The sequence below is a fragment of the Sander lucioperca genome, chromosome 13 (assembly GCF_008315115.2).
Source record: "Sander lucioperca isolate FBNREF2018 chromosome 13, SLUC_FBN_1.2, whole genome shotgun sequence".
NCBI classification, from domain to species: Eukaryota; Metazoa; Chordata; class Actinopteri; order Perciformes; family Percidae; genus Sander; species Sander lucioperca.
The window spans coordinates 11,939,492-11,959,901 of record NC_050185.1 but is presented as its reverse complement, the minus strand read 5'-3'; the positions used below and the strand labels follow the sequence as shown (position 1 = coordinate 11,959,901).

Genomic DNA, 20,410 nt, shown 5'->3' with positions numbered 1-20,410 from the left:
ACATGCAAATGCTATTTATTTTTTTAATCACCATCCTGAAAATCAAGCTTGGTAGTCTAGCCCACACAACCATACAGATACAGTACAATCATCTAGCTCTAAATGTGTTTATGGTTGGCTGACGTTTCCAGGTTTTCAGTGATTTCTGGCTATGTTATGCTATGTTGCTGGTGTGGAATGCTGATAATCAGGCTTACTGTATGTGTATATACGGTTAGATATGTGCACACCTGCATACACGTAGGACACACACATGAATGTAGATAACCAATGTGTGAAAAAAAGACACAATAAACAGTAAATGACCTCATTAACATCCCATGGGACAAAGCGTGTAGAGGTGGATAGAGCTCCAGGAATGGATGATATCAAGACCCCTGTTAAAGGAATAGTTTGACATTTTGGGAGATTTGCGTATTCACTTTCTTGCCGAGAGTTAAATGAGAAGATTGATACCACTCTGTCCGGTAAGTTTGAATCTAGAGCCAGGAGATGGTTAGCATAGCTTAGCATAAAGACTGGAAGCAGAGGCAAACAGTTAGCCTGGCTCTGCTAATCAGTACCACTGATTAACACTTTATGTCATTTGTTTAATCTGTACAAAAACCAAAGTCTAAAGACAGCTTAGTTTAGAAGAAAGACTGGACAAAAAACAAACAAATTGTGAAGTTTAAAATTTGGACTATTGATCAAATAAATGAGATTCAATGTGTTAATTCATGAACTTTAGAGGTGCTGTTCTCTGTTTCTCCCGTTTCCAGTCTATGCTAAGCTCCTGGGTAAGTCTCCTGGCGGTGACATTAACATCATATTTAGCGTACAGACATAGGATTGGTTCGATCTTCTCATCTGGTTAACCCTCTGGAAGAAAGCGAATAAGTGTATTTCCTAAAATGTCAGATTAATTTTTACTACTTTAAAGGGGCTCAGCATTATAAGTGCTGAAACTCCATATCAGGGCACCTGTTATTTCTGATGCAGTTGTTAAAATATACATTTTAATAACAAACCAGCTTATGCGGTGAACTATGTTTAGGGTCATGGACAAGGCTCTTGGTTTGTTGGTATTGCAGCCTTGAAAGAAGCACACACAAATGATAGACCTATAGATGAGAGAGACAAAGAGAGGATTTCCTCTCAGTGAAATGAATGCCCTACATTTGGCACACTGCTCTCTTAGCACAGTTGGCACAGCTATGCAGGATTTGTTGTTTTTTTAATCTCACTTTACTGAACCCAACCTATATACATGGATATTGCTACTCCCATGCTGCAGTTTTTCTCTCAATAAAAGTAAAGTACATCACTGGAGAGGAAGAGATGTGATAGAAAAGTTAATTTTAGCATACATTTTACTGGGCTGAGGCCAAACTGTTGGTTTGCAACTGTTTAAATATTTCTATTTTTGAGGAGGTTCTGGTTAATTGAGGGGATTTCTATTTTATTTCAATTGCAAACAGCAACATTTCCAGATGACCTGCATTTTCAAGTTAAAGCAAAAGTTCATCATTTTGGAAAATAAGTTTACTGGTGTTCACTTTCTTGCAGAGAGTTAGATGAGAGGGTCGACCCCACTCTCATTTGTGTCTGTTACAAAATCTACCTGATATAACATACCATTAATTAGTGAGCTTTAGAGGTGCTGGTTGGCAGATTTTTTTAACCTTCAGATAGAACCAGGCTAGCTGTTTCCCCCTGTTTCCAGTCATTGTGCTAAGCTAAGCTAACCAGCTGCTGGCTGTAGCCTTCAATTTAACAGACAAATATGAGGATGTTATGGATCTTCTCATCTAACTCTTGGGAAGAAAGCAAATAAGCGTATTTTCCAAAATGCTGAACTTTTGCTTTAAATGTTAACGGTTAAAATCTGTTAAATCAAAAATATTTGGTTCATTGTAGCTTTATATTTCTCTATATGTCCATTCCTCACATAAACTACTCAGAAGTCTGAAGTCAAGGAATGAACTAGGCAAACAGCATAAACAGCTGTCTAAATAAATCTTCCCTTTAAAGGCAATGATCATGACAGACTTGATGTGGTTGATTTAACAGCCTGAATTATTAAAATACCAGACAAAAGTGGGCTGGTGGTTGTGGACACAACAATACTACACATCAGGCGCAATTGTTCCCAGTCTTGCCAGATTCCTAATTATTGTTTTACATTCTGCGCTCTTATTTTGGTTGATTAAAGCAAGCATCCCATTGTTTGGAGTGATGGGAGACAACTGACTGGCCACAAGCTAGAACCATGTGGCACATGAATACAAAACACAATGAAGAAAAAATAAAGAAGGATCTTTAAAAAAAAAAGAGCTAGAGCATCTCTGATCAGAAAGTAAAAACCAAATGACAACTGGTGTAGTGTAATACCAACAACCAAAACTCACCAATGTCTTTCATATATTCTTCTTACAGTTATCACAGTCTGTCAGATTCTGTTCTCATAAACAACTCTAGCTCTGACAGGTTTTACTATGAATGCCCTCCTGAGAAACAAACTACATCAGCTTCGGCCCTCCTGCTATCAGGTTACAGTTGTCCCGTGCCGGTGGCTGAGGGACAGCTGCCTAAGTGGGACAATGTCACACAAGGACACTTGCAGTTAATCTGCAATATGATCCATAATGTAGGGCAGGCATGCTTACGTCCCACATCTCTTCTGTAGGAGCGACAGAGGCTGGAGACCATCCTCAATCTGTGTGCAGACTATAATCACGAGGACAGTGCTGCGGAGCTGGCTGAGGTGGTGAGGAGTGGGCTGCTGGGGGGCGCTAGAGGAACCTGCTCCGACACAGCAGGAGGGATGTCCCTTCAGGGAGTAGACAGACCCCAGAGGGTGAGAGAGAACGATGAGGAGACCCAGAGAGAGGAGTCTAGCAGCACAGAGAGCACACATCAAGAGGTATTAAACGCATTCTTGAGGACATTAATCCTTAATCCTTAGCTTACGTTATTTGTGTTTTCGTGTTAATAGGAATCTTATAACAAAGTGTTATACATATAAATATAAATGTGCCTTCTGTGTAAGGAGCTGTTAGCCGGTCAGGAGCAGGTGTACCTGGAGGAGGAGAGGAGCAGGATCCTGGCCAGGGTTGATGACTTGAAGTATAGAGTCAGTGAACTGGAGCTGCAGCTACAAGAGACCAAACAGGAGGTCAAAACACACACACACACACACACATACACATCCACATACACGCACGCACACACACACACACACACACACACACACACACACACACACACACACACACACACACACACACACACACACACACGTTAGCTTGGGCACTCTTAGATCCATCCTGATAGTGAGAGGAGTGGAAGCTACAAGTATATTTATTTAGCTCGACAACACTTGGTGGTTTAGAGACTCTGACTCCATATTTGTCTCTAGGTGGAGATGGAGCAAGCCCTGCTGCAGGCAGAGAGGCAGGCAGAGCAGGAGCAGGTGGAGGCTGAAAATGAAATCCTCTCTCAGCTGCAGCTCAAACTCAGCCAGCTGGACAAGGCCACCCAGAAAAAGAAGGACAAGGTGGGCACCCAGGACCAAACAATGTGATACAGTAAATACTGTCAGTTTGCTCAAAGCCGTTGGTCTTATACATATAGTCTGCACGTGAATGTTCTGGAACATCTGTGTTTGAGTTTTTAAAAACTCACTTCTTCCCGAATGTGTAAACTGTCTAGATACATTTTTCTCAGATCTCAACTGACACGCACTGCTTATTTATTAGCTGTTGGTCCTAAAACACAAAGCACAAACTGTCTTCTCTCTGAGGTGTCCAACCGTTTTTGTTTAAAAAGACAAAGACAACATCAGCTGAAATCTTCCTACATGTATTAGGCTTTTAGCTTGATGTGACCAACACTTAAAGGTTGATTCAGATGTGCATATACCTTTTTATTTTCTCTCATTTTAACAAATGTGTGAAGCATTGCAACCCCTAACACACCTGCCAACCTAACCTCTGCTTCAATCCTCTAATACTTTAACTGCTTGGCCTGTAGCTTTAAAGCTTGGCTGCATGGATTTGAGTTGTCTGTGATTTTCTTTTTTTTTGTTTCTCCCTGGGGTGGTGTGTGTGTGTGTGTGTGTGTGTGTGTGTGTGTGTGTGTGTGCGCGTGAATGCGGTCCCAATCGTGCGTATGTGTGTGTTTTTTATGTGTTTTTAGGGGAGGGCTAATGTGTCGGCTGAGCGGAAGGCCCTGGAAAAGCAGAGGAATGAGTACAATGAGCTGAAGAGGCAGTTTGATAAGTGCCCCTTGTCTCTAAGGGAACAGTTACAGGAGCAGCTCAGCAGGGTCAGTGTTCTCACGCAGCCCACTGGCTGGCAACAGTGAGTTATAATATACCAAATACCACAGTTCTGTATGATCTGCACAGAAAGGGCTGCAGACGTAACACTGACTCTGTTTTGAGCATTCAGAGCTACTAATAAATCTGCAGTCTGTGCATTTCCTCTTTTTCTGCTGTTGCCCTTCATGATCTAAACATATAAGGTTATCAGTGTAACTATACAGTAAGCAAAGCTTTTGCTACTCCAGCAGCAATTTTAGACAGTTGCTTAATCTCTGCTGTTCCCTCATTCTGGATGCTTGAAATGTCACATGGAATTGGTTAATGTCATTAACAGCTTTGCAAAAAGTTTGCGTGCCCTTTACCATGAATAATTCAAGTCACATACGCACACATTATGTTTACAGGCAGATTATTGGCAGATTTTGGCAACTTCATCATAGAAATTAAAGGATAAGGCTGGTGTTTTTGTATATTTTTCTTACTGTGAACAAATTCCATGAAAACACCAAAACCAAGAATGTGTTCTTCCATCTCTCAATACTTTCCGAACTCTCCAGCCTGTCTGTGGCACTTGAGAAGACTACTGAAGACGTAAATCGATCTATCTTCAATATAACTTTTAAAGGCTAATGGATTTTCTAAACAATTGAGAACTGTAGCTTTTAGCAAACATTAATCAAACAGGAATAAACAGTGCTTTTGTTGGTGAATATTTTCAACCACAGATGAATTGGAAAGGGAAACCCAGGGGGGGTACTAAGATATATCAAACATTGGATACACAGACAATATTAGTTAATCATTGTTGGTTTTAGTCTTTTCATGGGGTTTTGTTAACAATAAGAAACATATAATATTGCCAGCCTTATCTTTTGATAACTCTAATTGATTTCAAACCTGCATGTATATTTGTCTGTGGACAGAAAGCTGAAGCTCTGGAGTCCGGGACCAAGCAGTTTGAGGAGCTGGAGTTCTGCCAGCTGGAGGAGGAGAGCAGTCTGGAGGAGAAGAAGGAGACTCAGAGCTCACAGCTTCTCCAAGAGCGAGCCGAGTATCACTGCAGCGTGGCCAAGAGGAAGGTAGGGGTACATGTGTAGCAGAAAACGCATAAAATATTATCACCAACGTGAAATTATATGTCAGCGTGACATTAAGACACTGGTTGATTTGCAGGAGAAGATGGCCACTATGGAAGCTCAGGTAAAGCAGCTGGGGCTACAGGCGGCTCAAGACTGTGAGAGAATGGCTAAGGACAGGACAGTGACTCTGCAGCTGCTACACAAGGTTAGCCTTTCACTGTAAATACCCCTTAACTGCTTAGACAGTAAGCGTATATTTATTTCATAATAGTGATGCATGGCAAACTGTAAAAGTGCCTCTATGTCCTTGCTGGTTTTGCCTTTTAGGAGCAAGACAGGTTGTGTGCCCTGGAGAAAAAGTACCACACCTTGACAGGAGGGAGAAACTTCCCAAAGCCTAACAGCAGTATGAAAGAGGTGAGGTCATGCCTCACAACCATCTCTGGTTACTAAGCTGGAGGAGAAGTACAAAGAAAAAAAAAAACTTCCTTCCAAGTGGATTTTTATTTACTTTAGATAAACCTTTTGAACAGGACTTTCTTCACATCAGCGAACCTGACCTTGTTTATGTGGACGGCCCTCCTCATAGCCCCTGTCCCTCCTCTACCTCCTTCTCCTCCTCTCACATCCCCTCCCCTGAACTCTATCCTGTTAGGCTGCAGGAGGTAAATCTCGACAAAATACTCTTCTTAACGAAACCTAACAAATGGCTAATAAATGCCTGTGCTGCAGTTTGTACGATAAAAATAATGGGCATGATGGTGTGTTAGCAAATACTGACAAACAACAGCAAGCTTGCAGTGTGTATGTTGGTAGGTCAAGTTTCTGCCTTTCTCTATATATTGTGTTTGTGTTTGTTGAGGTTTATACATTCTCCAAATTGTACGGTTATACTATCAAGAATTGAAGCATTACACGATACAAAAAAGAACAACTTTGGAATGGGATGAATAAACTGTAAAGCCATCCATATTCATTTTGAAAATAAAGACAAAGTGAGTTGTGATGCCCACATTTTTGCTTTGAGCATCTTTGCATGACTTTTCTAAATGTTGACTATTGCTGTCTGCAGCCTTCTTATCCCTGTCTTTTGGCTGTCGCTGCAGGAGTACCTCAGGCTCTCTGATGTCTATAAAATGTATGGAAATGCTGCTATGCAACCTCACTCTTCTTCCCCTGCTGCTCTCCACTGCCTCTCCCTCGCTGTAGCTCCAGCTCTGCCATGTGAGGTAGACACCCTGCCTGCTCTTTGCCATACTCTCTGATATGTTTCTATGACTTGTCAGTGTACTAAATATTGAATCCACCTATGCACATTGACAATATCTCAAAATATCTTTATCATAGATGCGGCTTCTTAACGTTTTTTTTTCTCCACTTTCTTTTCTCCCTGTTCTGTAAATGTATGTGTCTGTATTGACTGGTTGTCTGTGTGAAGGAGTACATCACAGTCAGTCAGTTAAGCCAGATCTTTGGGATGCAGAGAGTTGATCCCTCCTCTTCTTCCTCTATTCCATCATTCCAACTTGCCTCCTCTCAGTCCACCTTCTCATGCCACTCAACTGCACGTGGTCCTTCCTCTTTACTCTCTGCACAGGTTTGTTATTCTTTCCTAATTGGTGGGGTTCTGTTTTTAAAACTAAAAACAGCACTCAGTTTTTCCAACACTGCAGCCATCCACTGAACAACTGCTATTTCTGCAAGGACTGTTTCATGTTGATCTTTTCTGCCTGTTTGATGCTTCTGCCACTGATGCTGGTGCTGTACTGCTCCCCTCTCCCCTCTTTGGCTGGATGCTTTTCATCACCTCAGAGCCAGCCTGAGCTGAGCAGGAATGCAATGCCTCCTATTAACCTGGAGCGCTGGTACCAGGACATCATGGCTGCTGGAGAGCCTCAGTCATGTCCTCCACCACTGCCCGCAAAGTCTTTTTCCACACGCAGACACAGTCAGGTAAACTCTCCACTCTTCTCACTGTGTATTAAGCTACAGGGCACTAACAGCAGGCCAGATGCATTGCCAACACACTATCTCCCACCCCTGATCTTCACACTATCCATATTTTTATAACTAGGAGGCCCTCTAGTGGACAAAACAAGCCAGGGTAGTTTTTCTGTAGTTTCAGGAACTTTGCTACGATTTATCAATGAGAGATACAAATATTAGTCTAATCTTCAATTGGGTACTAGATCCTGCAGGTTGAAAGTAAAGCATGTTTATTCCTGTAAAAAAAAAACTAACACTGCCATCTGGAAAAGGACGTTTAACTAACATAAATCGTAATGCTTCAGTATTAGTAAGGACAAATAATGCCAATCAATGCTGGGCTCTGCTGAAGAGGTGAGAAACAGAAAAAAGACCAGTAACAAATGTAGTGGAGTAGAAGTATAACGTTGCATAAAATTAAAATACTCAAGTAAAGAACAAGTACCTTAAAATTGTACTTAAGTACAGTAATTGAGTAAATATACTTATGTGACGAAACAACGAACGGATCTGTCTTTCTTCTCTCAGTTATTGAAGTCCAAGTCAGATGGTGAGGTTGGGCAGGCGGCATCATGCACACTGCCACACTCCAGTGGTGCTGCTCATGAGAAAAATTCCACAAAGGTGAGCACATCAGTTTAGCACATGTAAATTGTAAAACAAATCTTCAAAGTAGTTAAATGTGTGTTGCTTTCTATGTCTTTTTCAGGGGTTACAGTTAATGCTGAGAGAGATGTCAAACCCGTTAGACATGGACCCCAGGAGGCAGCTCGCTCTGCAGAGCAAAGGTACTTGAGTCCCTCAGTCCCATCTCATCTATTTAGACACTGGAGGGTTTCACCTGGCACGCACTCATGACATAAGTCTGTGGGAAAAGTATATCACCAGTGTGTCAGGTCTATTTAATTTAACATGCTCTGGATCTGATTATAATCAACTAGTAGCAATGTCTTGACACTATCAGTAGAGGGCGCTGTAAGTCTGTGACAGCTGTCGACTCTGCACCCTATCTGCTCCCACAGATCTGTCTCCCACAGTCCATCACTCCATCCTGCATCATCAGCCGCCACCGAGTGGCAACCAAGCGTACGACACCCTGAGCCTGGAGAGCTCAGACAGCATGGAGACCAGCGTCTCCACGGGCAACTCCGCCTGTACCCCAGAAAGGTGAGAGACTGGAAAATTAGCAATTGGCTCTGTTTCCATGGGAACACTCAAGTCTGCCCCATCTCCCAGGAGAAGGGTCACTGCACTTTGTTCCCGTGACAACACGTTTTGTTACGTCTGCTCCTGTGACTTCTAGTACACGGGCTGTTGCCATACCAACCTCTTCAAGTTTTCAGTGTTTGATGAAGTTAGGAGTTCAAAGACTCAGTTTACTGCTGCTCATGAAGAAACCTTTGTCGCCATCTTTTTTGTCTTCAGTGTTTGGTTTCCAGGCATGTCTGTTTACTTTTTTCCATCCCAAGCCTTGCCGCAGCCGTGTCATCAGACACTCCTTCCCTCTGTGTGTTGTAGTGCCTGCGGGTTAGAGGCCCAGAGGATAGAAGAGATGGAGAAGATGTTAAGGGAGGCGCAGCAGGAGAAAGCCAGGCTGATGGAGAACAGAGTGAGTGCTCGGCTTTAGTGCTGCAACTGCGTTATGTTGTGACGTAATCATCTGTTTTCCCCTCACTTCCTATACTTCATCTCCTCCAAGTTCATTTCACCTTTCAACACAATTAGTCATTAAGGCCATCAACAGAAAATCGATCAGCAACTTTTTTGATAATCAATTAATGATTTCAGTCATTTTTCAAGCAACAATTTAAAAAATGTCCTGGTTTTCTAATATAAAACTGAACTGTTAACTGAATATCTTTGGGATTTGGACTGTTAAATACATCTATGTGGGATGTGGGATAGTATAACGGGCCTTTTTTTAAACTATTTTCTAACACTAACACTAACACTTAAACAACTATACAAACTTAAAACAAAGAGATGTATTGATTAATCAAGAGAATAATTGGCACATTAATCAATAATGAAAATAACAGTTACAGCCTTAGTTTCAATTGATAAACCTTATCATCTCACCTCTTGCGTATCGAATGCCGTACTAATAAAACACATTTAAGCTGTTCTTTAGTAGTCAGTATAAAATGGATCTGCACTCTCAAAAGTCATATTTATGTTTCTGGCATTGCAGCCAAGGATTCCCATTAAAAACAAATATAGATTATTTTTAATGGCTCCACATTTTGTAGCTAGAGATAGGGCTGAGCAATATGGATAAATCATACAACATACAGTATGTCATGATATGGAAAATGTATTCAAATTTGAAATAGTCAAATTGATGTTCAATCCAATAAACTTTGATTATGTTCCACTGTTGTATATTTCATTAAAAAAGGAATGAATCCATTCATTTTTTTGAAGATTTTGTAAAACAATAACATGATTTGATCATATCACCAAACATACCACTGCCCCTGAATGTTGAGCAATACATTTGAATTACCGCAGGAGTATCATGTTTCTCCTGTTTAATAGATAAAAACCACAGTGTATCAGAGTGATCACTCAACTCAAGGTGTGGTGAAATGATGTTGTAAGTGGCTTGTTTACCTTTGTATTATTTCTACATGTTGAAACAAAGTAGACCTGTATGCAAGTATCTAAAAGCTGCAAAGGATCATTTTACATCAGCAAAGCTTACCCTTCTATATACAGACTTAAGGGATATATTTTACAAAACCCTGGATTGGGATTTGCATTCTCATGTGCCTCTTCTGACAGTCATTCACTTTGTATTGCAATATTTGCCTTCCATTTACATATTCTCCCTGTCTCCCTTTTGCCCCTGTTATTTTCTCTTCTCTTCTCTCCATCTGTTCCTCTTTCTCCTCCCGCGATGCTCCCAGGAGAGAGAGGTGCAGGCTCGGCGGCAGATGTTGGAGGAGGAGCGGAGGAGGCGAGAGGAGGCCGAGAGGAGGCTTCAGGACGAGACGGCCCACAGGCTGAGGCTGGTGGAGGAGGAGGTGAAGATGAGAGAGAAACACTTCTCCCAGGTCAGTGGAGCAGCGGGAGGAGACGGGCGGCGGGAAGAACAGAGAGAAGGGGAGGGGTGGAAGGAGGGGACGGGAGACTTGGGGGAGAGGATGAGAGGCGAGAGACTAAAGAGAGGCTGGGAATATGGGAAGATCAAAGATTGTTCAGGAAAGGGAAAGAATGGAAAGGAGGGTGGATAGAAGGAACAGAGAGACAAATGGATGGGGGGATGCACAAAAGAATATAATGTACACATAATTAAAGCTTTAATCTTGAAAGAGTGTATTTAATTACCAGTTGTCTGGTAAAGTACTCCGAGTAAACAAATATCCTCAAATTATCAAATACAAATGCAACTAGTTCTGCTTGAGTTCAACTTAAAGCTGCTATAATCAATATTTTACATTTTTATAATATACATCAAATGACTATGTGTAATGGGAAAGGGGCCGCTGGTAGTTATGAACCCACAGGGTATTTTGTAGTTCCCCTCTGCTCAGAAGTGCATTTTAGTGTCTTTTAGCCCAGAGGTTCCAAAACTTTTCATGCCAAGGACCCCTAAACTGACAAATTAGACCATGGACCCCTAATTGATATGATTTCGTCCCAGGGGCCCCCATCTGATAGGATTTTATTACAGAAAGTGTATGAAACCCATGACCAAAATAGTCATACATTCTGTCATTTACGGTCAGTTACTTATGAATCCTGGAACCCCCTAAAGGACCCCTGGAGCCACTGTTTTAGCTCATTGTTTTGGTTCACTCTCAACGCACAGGCAGTTGTTTTCTCATATAAAGCTCTAAAAACCTTCTGCACACTACCTGCTCAGCACTAAACGGCAGACAGACACAGTTAGCAACCAGCTGGTGAACATAGTGGAGTGTTTCAGCAGCTAAAGAGCCAGATATTTCCCTCAGGAGTTGATAGAGACCAAAAAAAGAGCTCAAAGACGAGTGAATATTGTGTTTAAAACTCAAACATCGAGTGGCCAACAAATCTCTAGTCTCTGCTAATCAGTCCCATATGTTCATCTTCTCACACCCCTTGGTTAGCAGCATTAAAGCAACATGTAGCATTTTCTCCACAGGCCCGTCCAATGACGCGCTATCTGCCGAACCGCAAGGAGGAGTTTGACCTGCGAGCCCACGTGGAGTCGTCCGGCCACAGCATAGACACCTGCCCCTTCGTCATCCTCACAGAGAAGATGTGCAAGGGCCACCTGGTGAAGATGGGCGGCAAAATCAAATCGTGGAAGAAACGTTGGTTCGTTTTTGATCGTATCAAGAGGAACTTCTGTTATTACGTGGGTAAGGATACAATGACATTTTATCATGATATGAGGGTATATTTGTTAAATGATTACTGCTAATTTGTTGGTTGAGCTTTCTTTACTGAGGAAGTTCAATCAATATCAAGATATCTTTTGCAAGAGAAACTCGAAGATAATTCTGTATATGTAAAAAACAATCACAAATGTGTGAAAAAATACCCATACAGGAATGATTGTCTATAAATTATAAGTTGTGTTGCAGTTCATTCCAGTAATAAGGAGTACTGGAAAACCAGTCTTCCATAGTTCAAAGTTAGTACAGGGAACTTTTAAAGTGAACCTATCCTGTCACTATAGAAATACACACTGGTACTGGTACGGAGTACACGGTAAGGAAAAATGAAGTAGCTAACATTTGCAAATAATAAGAAAAATGGAGAAGCTAAGTGGTCCCTTGGTTTCACATGAGGTAAGTTCAAGGAACATTAAGGAGCTCTTGAAGATGAAAAAAAACTGAAAAGTTAACTTCAGGCACTCTTAAGCAGAGCAAGGAGAAAGGTTATATTATATTTAGTTGGGCATATTGGTTAAAACGCTGACTGGTTTCGACCTCACAGGGTCTTCATCAGAGTGAATATAGTAATAACAGATTGATTACACCTGGTACTCCAAATAGACAATACACCAGAAATAAATAATATTGTCAGTAACCAACAAATACAGAATGACAATGACATCAACTATGACAACTACTGATATCCTTAATAAATAAATGAAAATAAATAATGACCATACAAATAATATCACTCGGAATGACACAGTCCCATCAATAGATCCATCAATTAAGAAAGTTTATAAAAAAGGGTTCATAATCCATTTCCTCATTCACATCTGGATATACTAAGGCATCAGATATAAAAATCTAAAATAAGTTTCCCTCTTCAGTTTGTCTTAGAAGGTCATATATTCTTTCTACCCTCCAGAGACATCCGCATCTTTCTCCAAAAAATCTAAATCAATTTCAAAATCTGCAAAAGTAACCACAACAAGCAACTTAAGTAAACAACTTCCCTCCCTCCCTCATGACTTTGAGCATAGGCGTAATCCCCCCCAAAAGACCTATTATAATTTGCTTTACATACATAGACATTTGGACCATAAATTGATGTGGAAAAGGCACAAATTGTTGCAGAAAAAATCACCAAAATGCAGAAAATGAAGTGTTTGATGTGAAAAGTGGAGATCTTAACCCCCCCAATGTTGAACCCAAAGCTACACCCTTGCCTTTGAGGCTTCTTTTAAACACCACTCAATAGCCTCTGCATCAACATGACTTCACTAATAGCATCACTGTTTTAGATTCTCTATGAAGGATCACATTGTCTTCAAGTTCAGCTTGACTTTCACAATTCAAGTCTCAGGCCTCGTTTACAGAAAGATGTGTGAAGTGGTCAAGCCAATTTGCTCACATAACAATCCACTTAGTGAACTTTATGTTGAAAAGTTCCCTGCCAGGACCTGATTTATTCAGCTTACCCGACAGCAGTGCCGAGGCTCTTCTGAGAAATGTACACTACACTTTGCTTTTTTTTGCTGTGTTTTTCAATAAAATTCGACTTCTGTCCCAACCGGCGTTTCTTCATCTGGAACCAAACACTAATTAAAGCTGCACTAAGTGGAATTTTCCGCCTCGTTCTTGTGTGTTAAAAGTTAGGTTGTAATTCACGTTTATCAGACTGTCCCCCTGAATTTGAAACGAGAACAGTTATTTTCGGAATAATTCATGAGCGTGTTTTTGAGACATTATTTTACAATCAAGTTCAAAATAGAATCAAAGTATATTTTCATTACTGTCGCCCCTGTTCCCTTTGCTCCTCTCTCTCTCTCCTCTCACTTGCCTAGCCTTTTCACCCCCTTACTCCTGACGAAGATGATGGTGATGATGGTGATGAAATAAGATGCAATACTTTCTCTGGATGTGTTTTTCTTGGGGAGGAGGCTAGCTCCTGGCTTGTTCGTGACTAATAAAACGAAACTCAGATTTCAAAAACATTTATCTCATTACTAAGCAGATTGGACTTACAGAAAAGGGAAAGCAAGAGAAAGTGTCAGACGTATTTCTAAAGATTGCCTTTAATTGTTGCTGGATGTTTGTTTCTTAGCCGGGCGCTCCAGTGTGCATGGAAGAGACACAAAGAACCCCGTTTATTTAAACAAGAGTGGAATCCAAAAACTCTTTGAACCTATTTAATTTGAAGAAAATTGATCTTAGACGTAAGCCAACTTAAATGCCTACAGCTTAGCCCCAAACTAGAGAAACCCATCAGTCCAACCACTGCGTCCGATGAGCTTCATCCGCAGGTTTCCCTGAAACACAACTACCAAACTCCTTAGTATGGAGTGACTTTACAATGCTCAAAGACATTCTGTGAATGGAGAACAGCAATCCAAAGGACTGGACAGAAAGTCTGACCTGCTTGAAGGGAAATGTTGAACTGATCTGATATACAAAAGAGAGGCATTTCTTTTTAAGATTTACAAAAGATCTCAAGTCGTGAACCACGCCGGCAGGGATACGGCTAAAAAACAACAACACAGAGACAATCCAGAAAGTACGACGAAGAAAGAAAACAAGTCAAATTAATAGGATGGTAAAGACTTCAGGCATAGCTTGAAATAGACTTGCACTTTTAATTAACTTTTTCTGTGATGCAGTGGTGCTCATACCTATTCATGGAGTATGTGTTGCTGGGAAAAAGAGTTAACACCTTTCTGCTTTACAGCTGTTTTTCTGTCTGATTTCTCCATCTAGGTTTAAGTTAGTGTTCCTTTTTTACGCATAAACTACTTTTATGGCAGGATTTTATCTTTCGTGGAACTAACAAGAAAACAAGAAAATAATCATAATCATGATACGACATAAATGTCCTCTTTAAAGTATTCTAATTAAGTCACAAGAAACAATCCTCATCCAATCAAATATACCTGTGATATCCTATTGAATTGCTCCGACCTGCGAGTTGTTGTCATTCAAGTCATCGCTGATATAGAGGCAGAAGGAAATCTGTAAGTAAAAATGTTTTGCTTAAGCAGGAAATTAAAAAAGGATGATGGCGAATCACACATTTTCTCATCTTTTACTTTCTGCTGGGACCATCCATTTCATTACAAAACACGTTCTCTATTAGGTATGGTGTTTGCATTTTCTGTGTGCACTGTTTGACAAAAGTTTTTTTTTTGTGTGCCTGGTTTTTATTTCTTTTTCTGAAACATTTACTTCTAAACGAATATTTTAGTGGCGTAAGTAAATGCGCAATTTATTTTGTTTGTTTAAAATGGCTGAAATAACATTGAAAAGTCCACGTTTTGAGATAGAAAATCTTTTATATAATATAGGAAAATTAATTATTTGTGACCATCTCTACAGGTGTGTAAGAAATATTTGTTTAAAAAAGAAAATGTATACTCACTGGCTGACTGAACTGTCTAGTGTCTACTGCTTGGGCTGGCAGAGGTCTTGCATCAGTACAAGGCGTAATGCAATGTAATTTATCTTAAAATGTTTTTTTCCTTTCTTTTTTTCTCCTCTCAGACAAGCATGAGACCAAGCTGAAAGGGCTCATTTACTTTCAGGCGATTGAGGAGGTTTATTACGATCACCTACGCAGTGCCACCAAGGTAACATACACTATTCTTTTTCCATCGCTTACAGTTCAGAACTTCATCTGCGATTTTATAATGTTTTGCATGGATGTTTATCTCATATCTCATCTATTCATCAGAAAACATAGTGGAATAAAATATGAAGGGTTTAATTCGAAAATGCTACAGATTCTCAAATATTTCCCCATAATACACTTTATTTTAACATGTATAATTTGGTTTTGTATTAAAATGAGAAATATACTTATTTTAGAATAAAGCTACATTTCACTGTGAAAGTATTGTCAGAAGTTTGGCTGTTTGTGAGCAGCAATAAAACACTTTGCTGCCAAACTGGGTGTCTGTGTTACATAAAAATGGGAATGTTTTCAATTGGGAGCTATTTTTAGATGGAAAGATCCATATTAGACTAGATTAAGTTGATTTTAATTAATTTGGGGTGCATGTATGATGCATGCTACAGGCAATGAAAAGGTGGAAACAGACTACACACAGTGGTGCTCATAGGTTTAAATACCCATGCTAAAGTTGACTAAAAAGAGGAATAAAAAAACTTCTGGAAATTGATCTTAATGCCTTAATTAAGAAAATTAGGAAAAATCCTACCTTTAAGGACACCAATTTTCTTTGTGAATGAATAATGTATCGTATATAATAAATATAATAAATAAATGTTTTCCTTTAAAATACAGGGGACATAAATAAGTACATATAACTGGCCTTTTTATTTTTAAAGGCCAGTTATTTCATGGATCCAGGATACTATGCATCCTGATAAAGTTCCCTTGGCCTTTTGAATTAAAATAGCCCCACATCATCACATACCCTTCACCATACCTAGAGATTGGCATAGGATACTTTCCATAAGATCATCTCTCAATGTAAATCAAACCAGCTATTAGGTTAACTGAAATAAAAACATGGCAATCTCTAGGTATGGTGAAGGGTATGTGATGATGTGGGGCTATTTTAATTCCAAAGGCCAAGGGAACTTTATCAGGATGCATAGTATCCTGGATCCATGAAATAACTGGCCTTTAAAAATAAACATCTGCCTGCCTTAAAGGGAATTTAACATAGGGGTGTACTTACTTATGCCCCCTGAATTTTAAGGAAGAACATTCATTTATTTACGATACATTATTCATTCACAAAGAAAAATGGCGTCCTTAAAGGTTGGATTTTTCCTAATTTGTTTAATTAAGACATTAAGATCAATTTCCAAAAGATGATTTTTTTATTTCCTCTTTTTAGTCAACTTTAGCATGGGTTCATAAACTTATGAGCACCACTATAACACCTTTTAACTGTTAGTATATGCTGTAATATATTCTGTTGTTCTGACAAATGTCTCTGAGGAAAAAGATGCAACAGGTGCAGTTTGCAGTCTAAACAGTCTCCCCCTCTACCTGTGATCCTCCAGAGCCCCAACCCATCTTTGACCTTCTGTGTGAAAACCCACGACCGCCTCTACTACATGGTGGCCCCGTCCCCGGAGGCCATGAGGATCTGGATGGATGTCATAGTAACGGGCGCTGAGGGCTACACACAGTTTATGAGCTGAGGGACCACTGGGTGACAGATTGGGAGGATGACAGGGACTGAGCGAGCGACCCAGACACCTGCAAGCCAACCTGAGCTGCTGCCTGCCGCAGCTGAAATACAGGACACATGGCCTGATGGTGTGTAACGGATGGACATTTGAAGAGATGAATCATCTGGGGCTCTCATAAAAAGCCTGATGCCTACGAGCAAATGAGGGCTTAGTAATGACAGAGGTGGATTTGAAAGAATTTCTGAGTTGTATTTATCTTTCAGCTAATAAGAGAAGGAAAATAGTTTGAGCAACCTGTTCATGGCACTATGAAGGGAGCTCTCAATTAGATCAATCCCATTCTGTTACCAAAATGTATTATTAATAATTACATTATTTTTTGAGGTTTCAGGAGGAACACGTCTTACTTCATATAAGCTCAAACTGTTTCCACCTCTGAAGCCGATCTATGCATGCAGTGTTATCACTCTAACAATGCCTTTTTTTTCTTCCTCTTTTTGATACATTTGTGCTTTTTCCTCTTGAGTTGAACTTTTCTCAGATGAAAAAAGAATCTCTTGATTCTTCAAAACTAAAACGTGAACAAATTTTACGAGCAAATATTCAAGAAAAATATTTTTAAAAAGAGTCATATGTTACTTATTCTATTAAACATTACTCGGTGCCAAATACTTCTACATGTAATGTTTTGTCAGATTTTTTAAATACAAATGTTAATACCTATATAATGTTTTATTCAGGCATAAAACACAGCATTAATCTGTCTGTATTTTACATAAATATGTCAAAGAAAACTTTCTATTAGCATTTTAACAAAAGTCATAAATTATAGTCCTATAATAATATAGCACCTTGTACCATGTACATGTAATAAATAAAAAATATATGATGCATCTGTTGGTTTGTTTGTCTGATAAACAAGTTTGTTGCTGACAAATTGGTTAAACTGAGGACAGTTCCATGCAGTTCCAAACCACTTCTTGCTTCCTAAATTAGTGTTTCTCGCAAACAAGTCGTTAATTACCAGCTTTCTTTGAATAATCTCATACGCCCTAATGAGCTGCTAGCGTTCACATTTAAATGAGAGCACACAATAGGTGTTTAAGACACTGCAGCTTCTCTATTTACATAGGAACAGTCAGGTGGTTGAATTACTTAATTGGCTCGTTAACTCTGATTATCTACAGAAGTTGCTCGGGATGTTGAAAACATATGCCTCATATATGTATTTCTGGCACAGTGTAATTAATTATATGGCTCGCCCTACAATAGGTAGGCCACTTGAAAATAAAAAAAAAAAAACATGAAGTGAAATTACATGCAACTTAACATGCATGATTCAACATCGAGAAATTTGAAATAATGTAAAAAAAAAAAAAAAAAAAAAAACGGACAAAAAATCTCATGGAAAAAAAGAAGGAAAAAAAAAGTCCCCCCAAAACAAGTTTTTGTATGAAAATATATTCACACAGTGTATCTCTTTCTCACGCTTTCGGTTCAAATCAATGACAGAGAGGTGCATGTGCAGATAGATGATAATATATGACTTTGGCTGTGTGATTAATAATTATTGCAGGCAATTACTGGAATATTAAACAGACATGCAGTTAATCAGGGAAACACACCTTGCCCCTGACAGGTACCAATTAGATTCAGCACTTGAAAGGTTTATTTTTAATTCCCCGGTTTAGAAAATTATTTATTTATTTAATATTTATTCGGAAAAACATGTTATGTTTAGGGATTTTTATTAAAATGAACAGTTCAGTACAGGGAAAGGTTCCTACTTTGAACTCAGACACTAGAGAGGACTATATCTGTCTGCAGCTTCATTGACAACGTTCACACTATTTGCGTTTCTCTAACCTTGAGAGAGATTTTCACACATCGTGCCCTTCAGTATCTTTGAGTCTCTGGCGCACCCGGCTGAATAATAAAGAGATCTTTAAGAGGGCAGTGTGAGCTCATTACCGTGGTGATGAGCAGGAGTGACACCCAGCCTTATTGTTGGTGAAATATTAATGAACCATGGGTGATCTCCCCTCACTTTCACACCCACAGACTGGCCTTTCCCCCAGGCCTTTAGAGCACAAATAAGATATAGGTTGGGCTGGGAATAAGTACGGATCTCACATGATTTTGTCAACATTAATGGGAGATATTAACCTTGTCTGAAAACAAGCTCAAAAAGTCTGATGAAATGGAGAAATCTCTCTGCTAAGAGGGTGAGTTAATAGCATCACCTGTCAGAGACTTCCACATCCTTCACAATTTCAGCACAGACGTTTATAATTTATAAGTTTTCACATCCACATGTGAGTTCAGAGTAATTTAGGAGATTAAAGAGAAAAATCTCCTGCCCAACCCCGAACATGCCCCCCCCCACACACACACACACACACACACACACACACACACACACACACACACACACAGCAGATGAAAGAAGCTTTCACTAAATGCATCTGATACACCAGTGAAAGTTCCAGTCTTAATGTGTACCGCTTTGAACAAATCTTCACTCTCTTTGCAGGCAATGTAAAATGACAGTCGCGAATTCCAAATAGGGTAGACAATGTACAAATCATTAAATTACAATAAATAGAAACATGTTTTTGGATTCCATGGCAAGCACAACAATGATATCTGAAAAATATCCAGAGGGGAGAATAAGCAGGAGCACCAGCACTGACCTAATGAGGCCAACAAAAACATTGTGAATATCACGACTGCACCCCATAGTATTATTTTTTATTCCATTCGCTAGCAGCCATAAAAGTCAAGTACTTTCCAATATTGCAGTGTGAAACTTTAGTATTATACTGTACATGTTCAGTCCTACCTAGATAATAACTTCAAATTGTAACAATACTAACACATTTCATATTAAAGACAGTAAAGTAAAGGATTGGTTATCGCTTTATCTTAATGTTAGTTCTGTTTTAAAGTGTCTTGTCTGTTACATCATCATTTTGTGGAATACCGTTGGGGTACTCTCAGTAAGTTTGGTGATGTATGAAAATAGATTTATAGTTTAAAGCTTTAGTGCGTAACATTTTTATAATAATGAATGTCCGTTACATTTAAGCCATTGCCAAATGAGTTGTTACAAAGCTAATAAAGACTATCAGCTCCATGGGCGCCTGGGTAGCTCACCTGGTAGAGCAGGCGCCCATATATAGAGGTTTACTCCTCGACGCAGTGGCTGCCGGTTTGACTCCGACCTATGGCCCTTCTGCTTTAAAGTTCAGTGTCAATCTAAAAAAAATAAAACGTTGAGTGTCAGTTAAAGCATAACTCTCGCCAAAATGCAACCTAGGGTCTTTTTGTGAATGTACCCGAGTCAAACTTTCGTTTAAAAGCATAATTAGGACAGAAGCGCCACTTTTAAGATTGACTGTATTTTCGTTTTCGGTCAAATGGCCTTTTGAATGGGAGTGCTAGGGGCACTTTTATGCTAGCCTCAAAATCGCTATTTTTAAAACACTAAGAAGGCTCGACACAACATGAAA

At 39.6% G+C, this 20,410-nt stretch overlaps 1 protein-coding gene across 13 annotated transcripts in view; it reads left to right on the top strand.

The window, feature by feature from the left end:
* phldb1a (pleckstrin homology-like domain, family B, member 1a) overlaps positions 1-17,791 on the top strand; it is a 30,378-nt gene extending 12,587 nt beyond the window's left edge. For 5 of the 13 annotated variants that reach the window (XM_036008655.1, XM_036008656.1, XM_036008653.1 and 2 more), the window contains 19 exons: positions 2,669-2,905; positions 3,026-3,157; positions 3,401-3,538; positions 4,180-4,308; positions 5,230-5,385; positions 5,480-5,590; positions 5,713-5,802; positions 5,919-6,050; positions 6,492-6,614; positions 6,824-6,982; positions 7,198-7,338; positions 7,900-7,995; positions 8,081-8,159; positions 8,394-8,538; positions 8,890-8,980; positions 10,281-10,427; positions 11,498-11,717; positions 15,273-15,358; positions 16,767-17,791. In XM_036008655.1, coding sequence (XP_035864548.1) covers positions 2,669-2,905; positions 3,026-3,157; positions 3,401-3,538; positions 4,180-4,308; positions 5,230-5,385; positions 5,480-5,590; positions 5,713-5,802; positions 5,919-6,050; positions 6,492-6,614; positions 6,824-6,982; positions 7,198-7,338; positions 7,900-7,995; positions 8,081-8,159; positions 8,394-8,538; positions 8,890-8,980; positions 10,281-10,427; positions 11,498-11,717; positions 15,273-15,358; positions 16,767-16,907 — 2,553 coding nt within the window. In that variant the 3' untranslated portion in view covers positions 16,908-17,791. The remainder of the gene's footprint in view (positions 1-2,668; positions 2,906-3,025; positions 3,158-3,400; positions 3,539-4,179; positions 4,309-5,229; positions 5,386-5,479; positions 5,591-5,712; positions 5,803-5,918; positions 6,051-6,491; positions 6,615-6,823; positions 6,983-7,197; positions 7,339-7,899; positions 7,996-8,080; positions 8,160-8,393; positions 8,539-8,889; positions 8,981-10,280; positions 10,428-11,497; positions 11,718-15,272; positions 15,359-16,766) is intronic. The other 8 variants (XM_031320145.2, XM_036008657.1, XM_036008659.1 and 5 more) reach the window with 8 other exon arrangements.
* Positions 17,792-20,410: the final 2,619 nt, after the last annotated feature.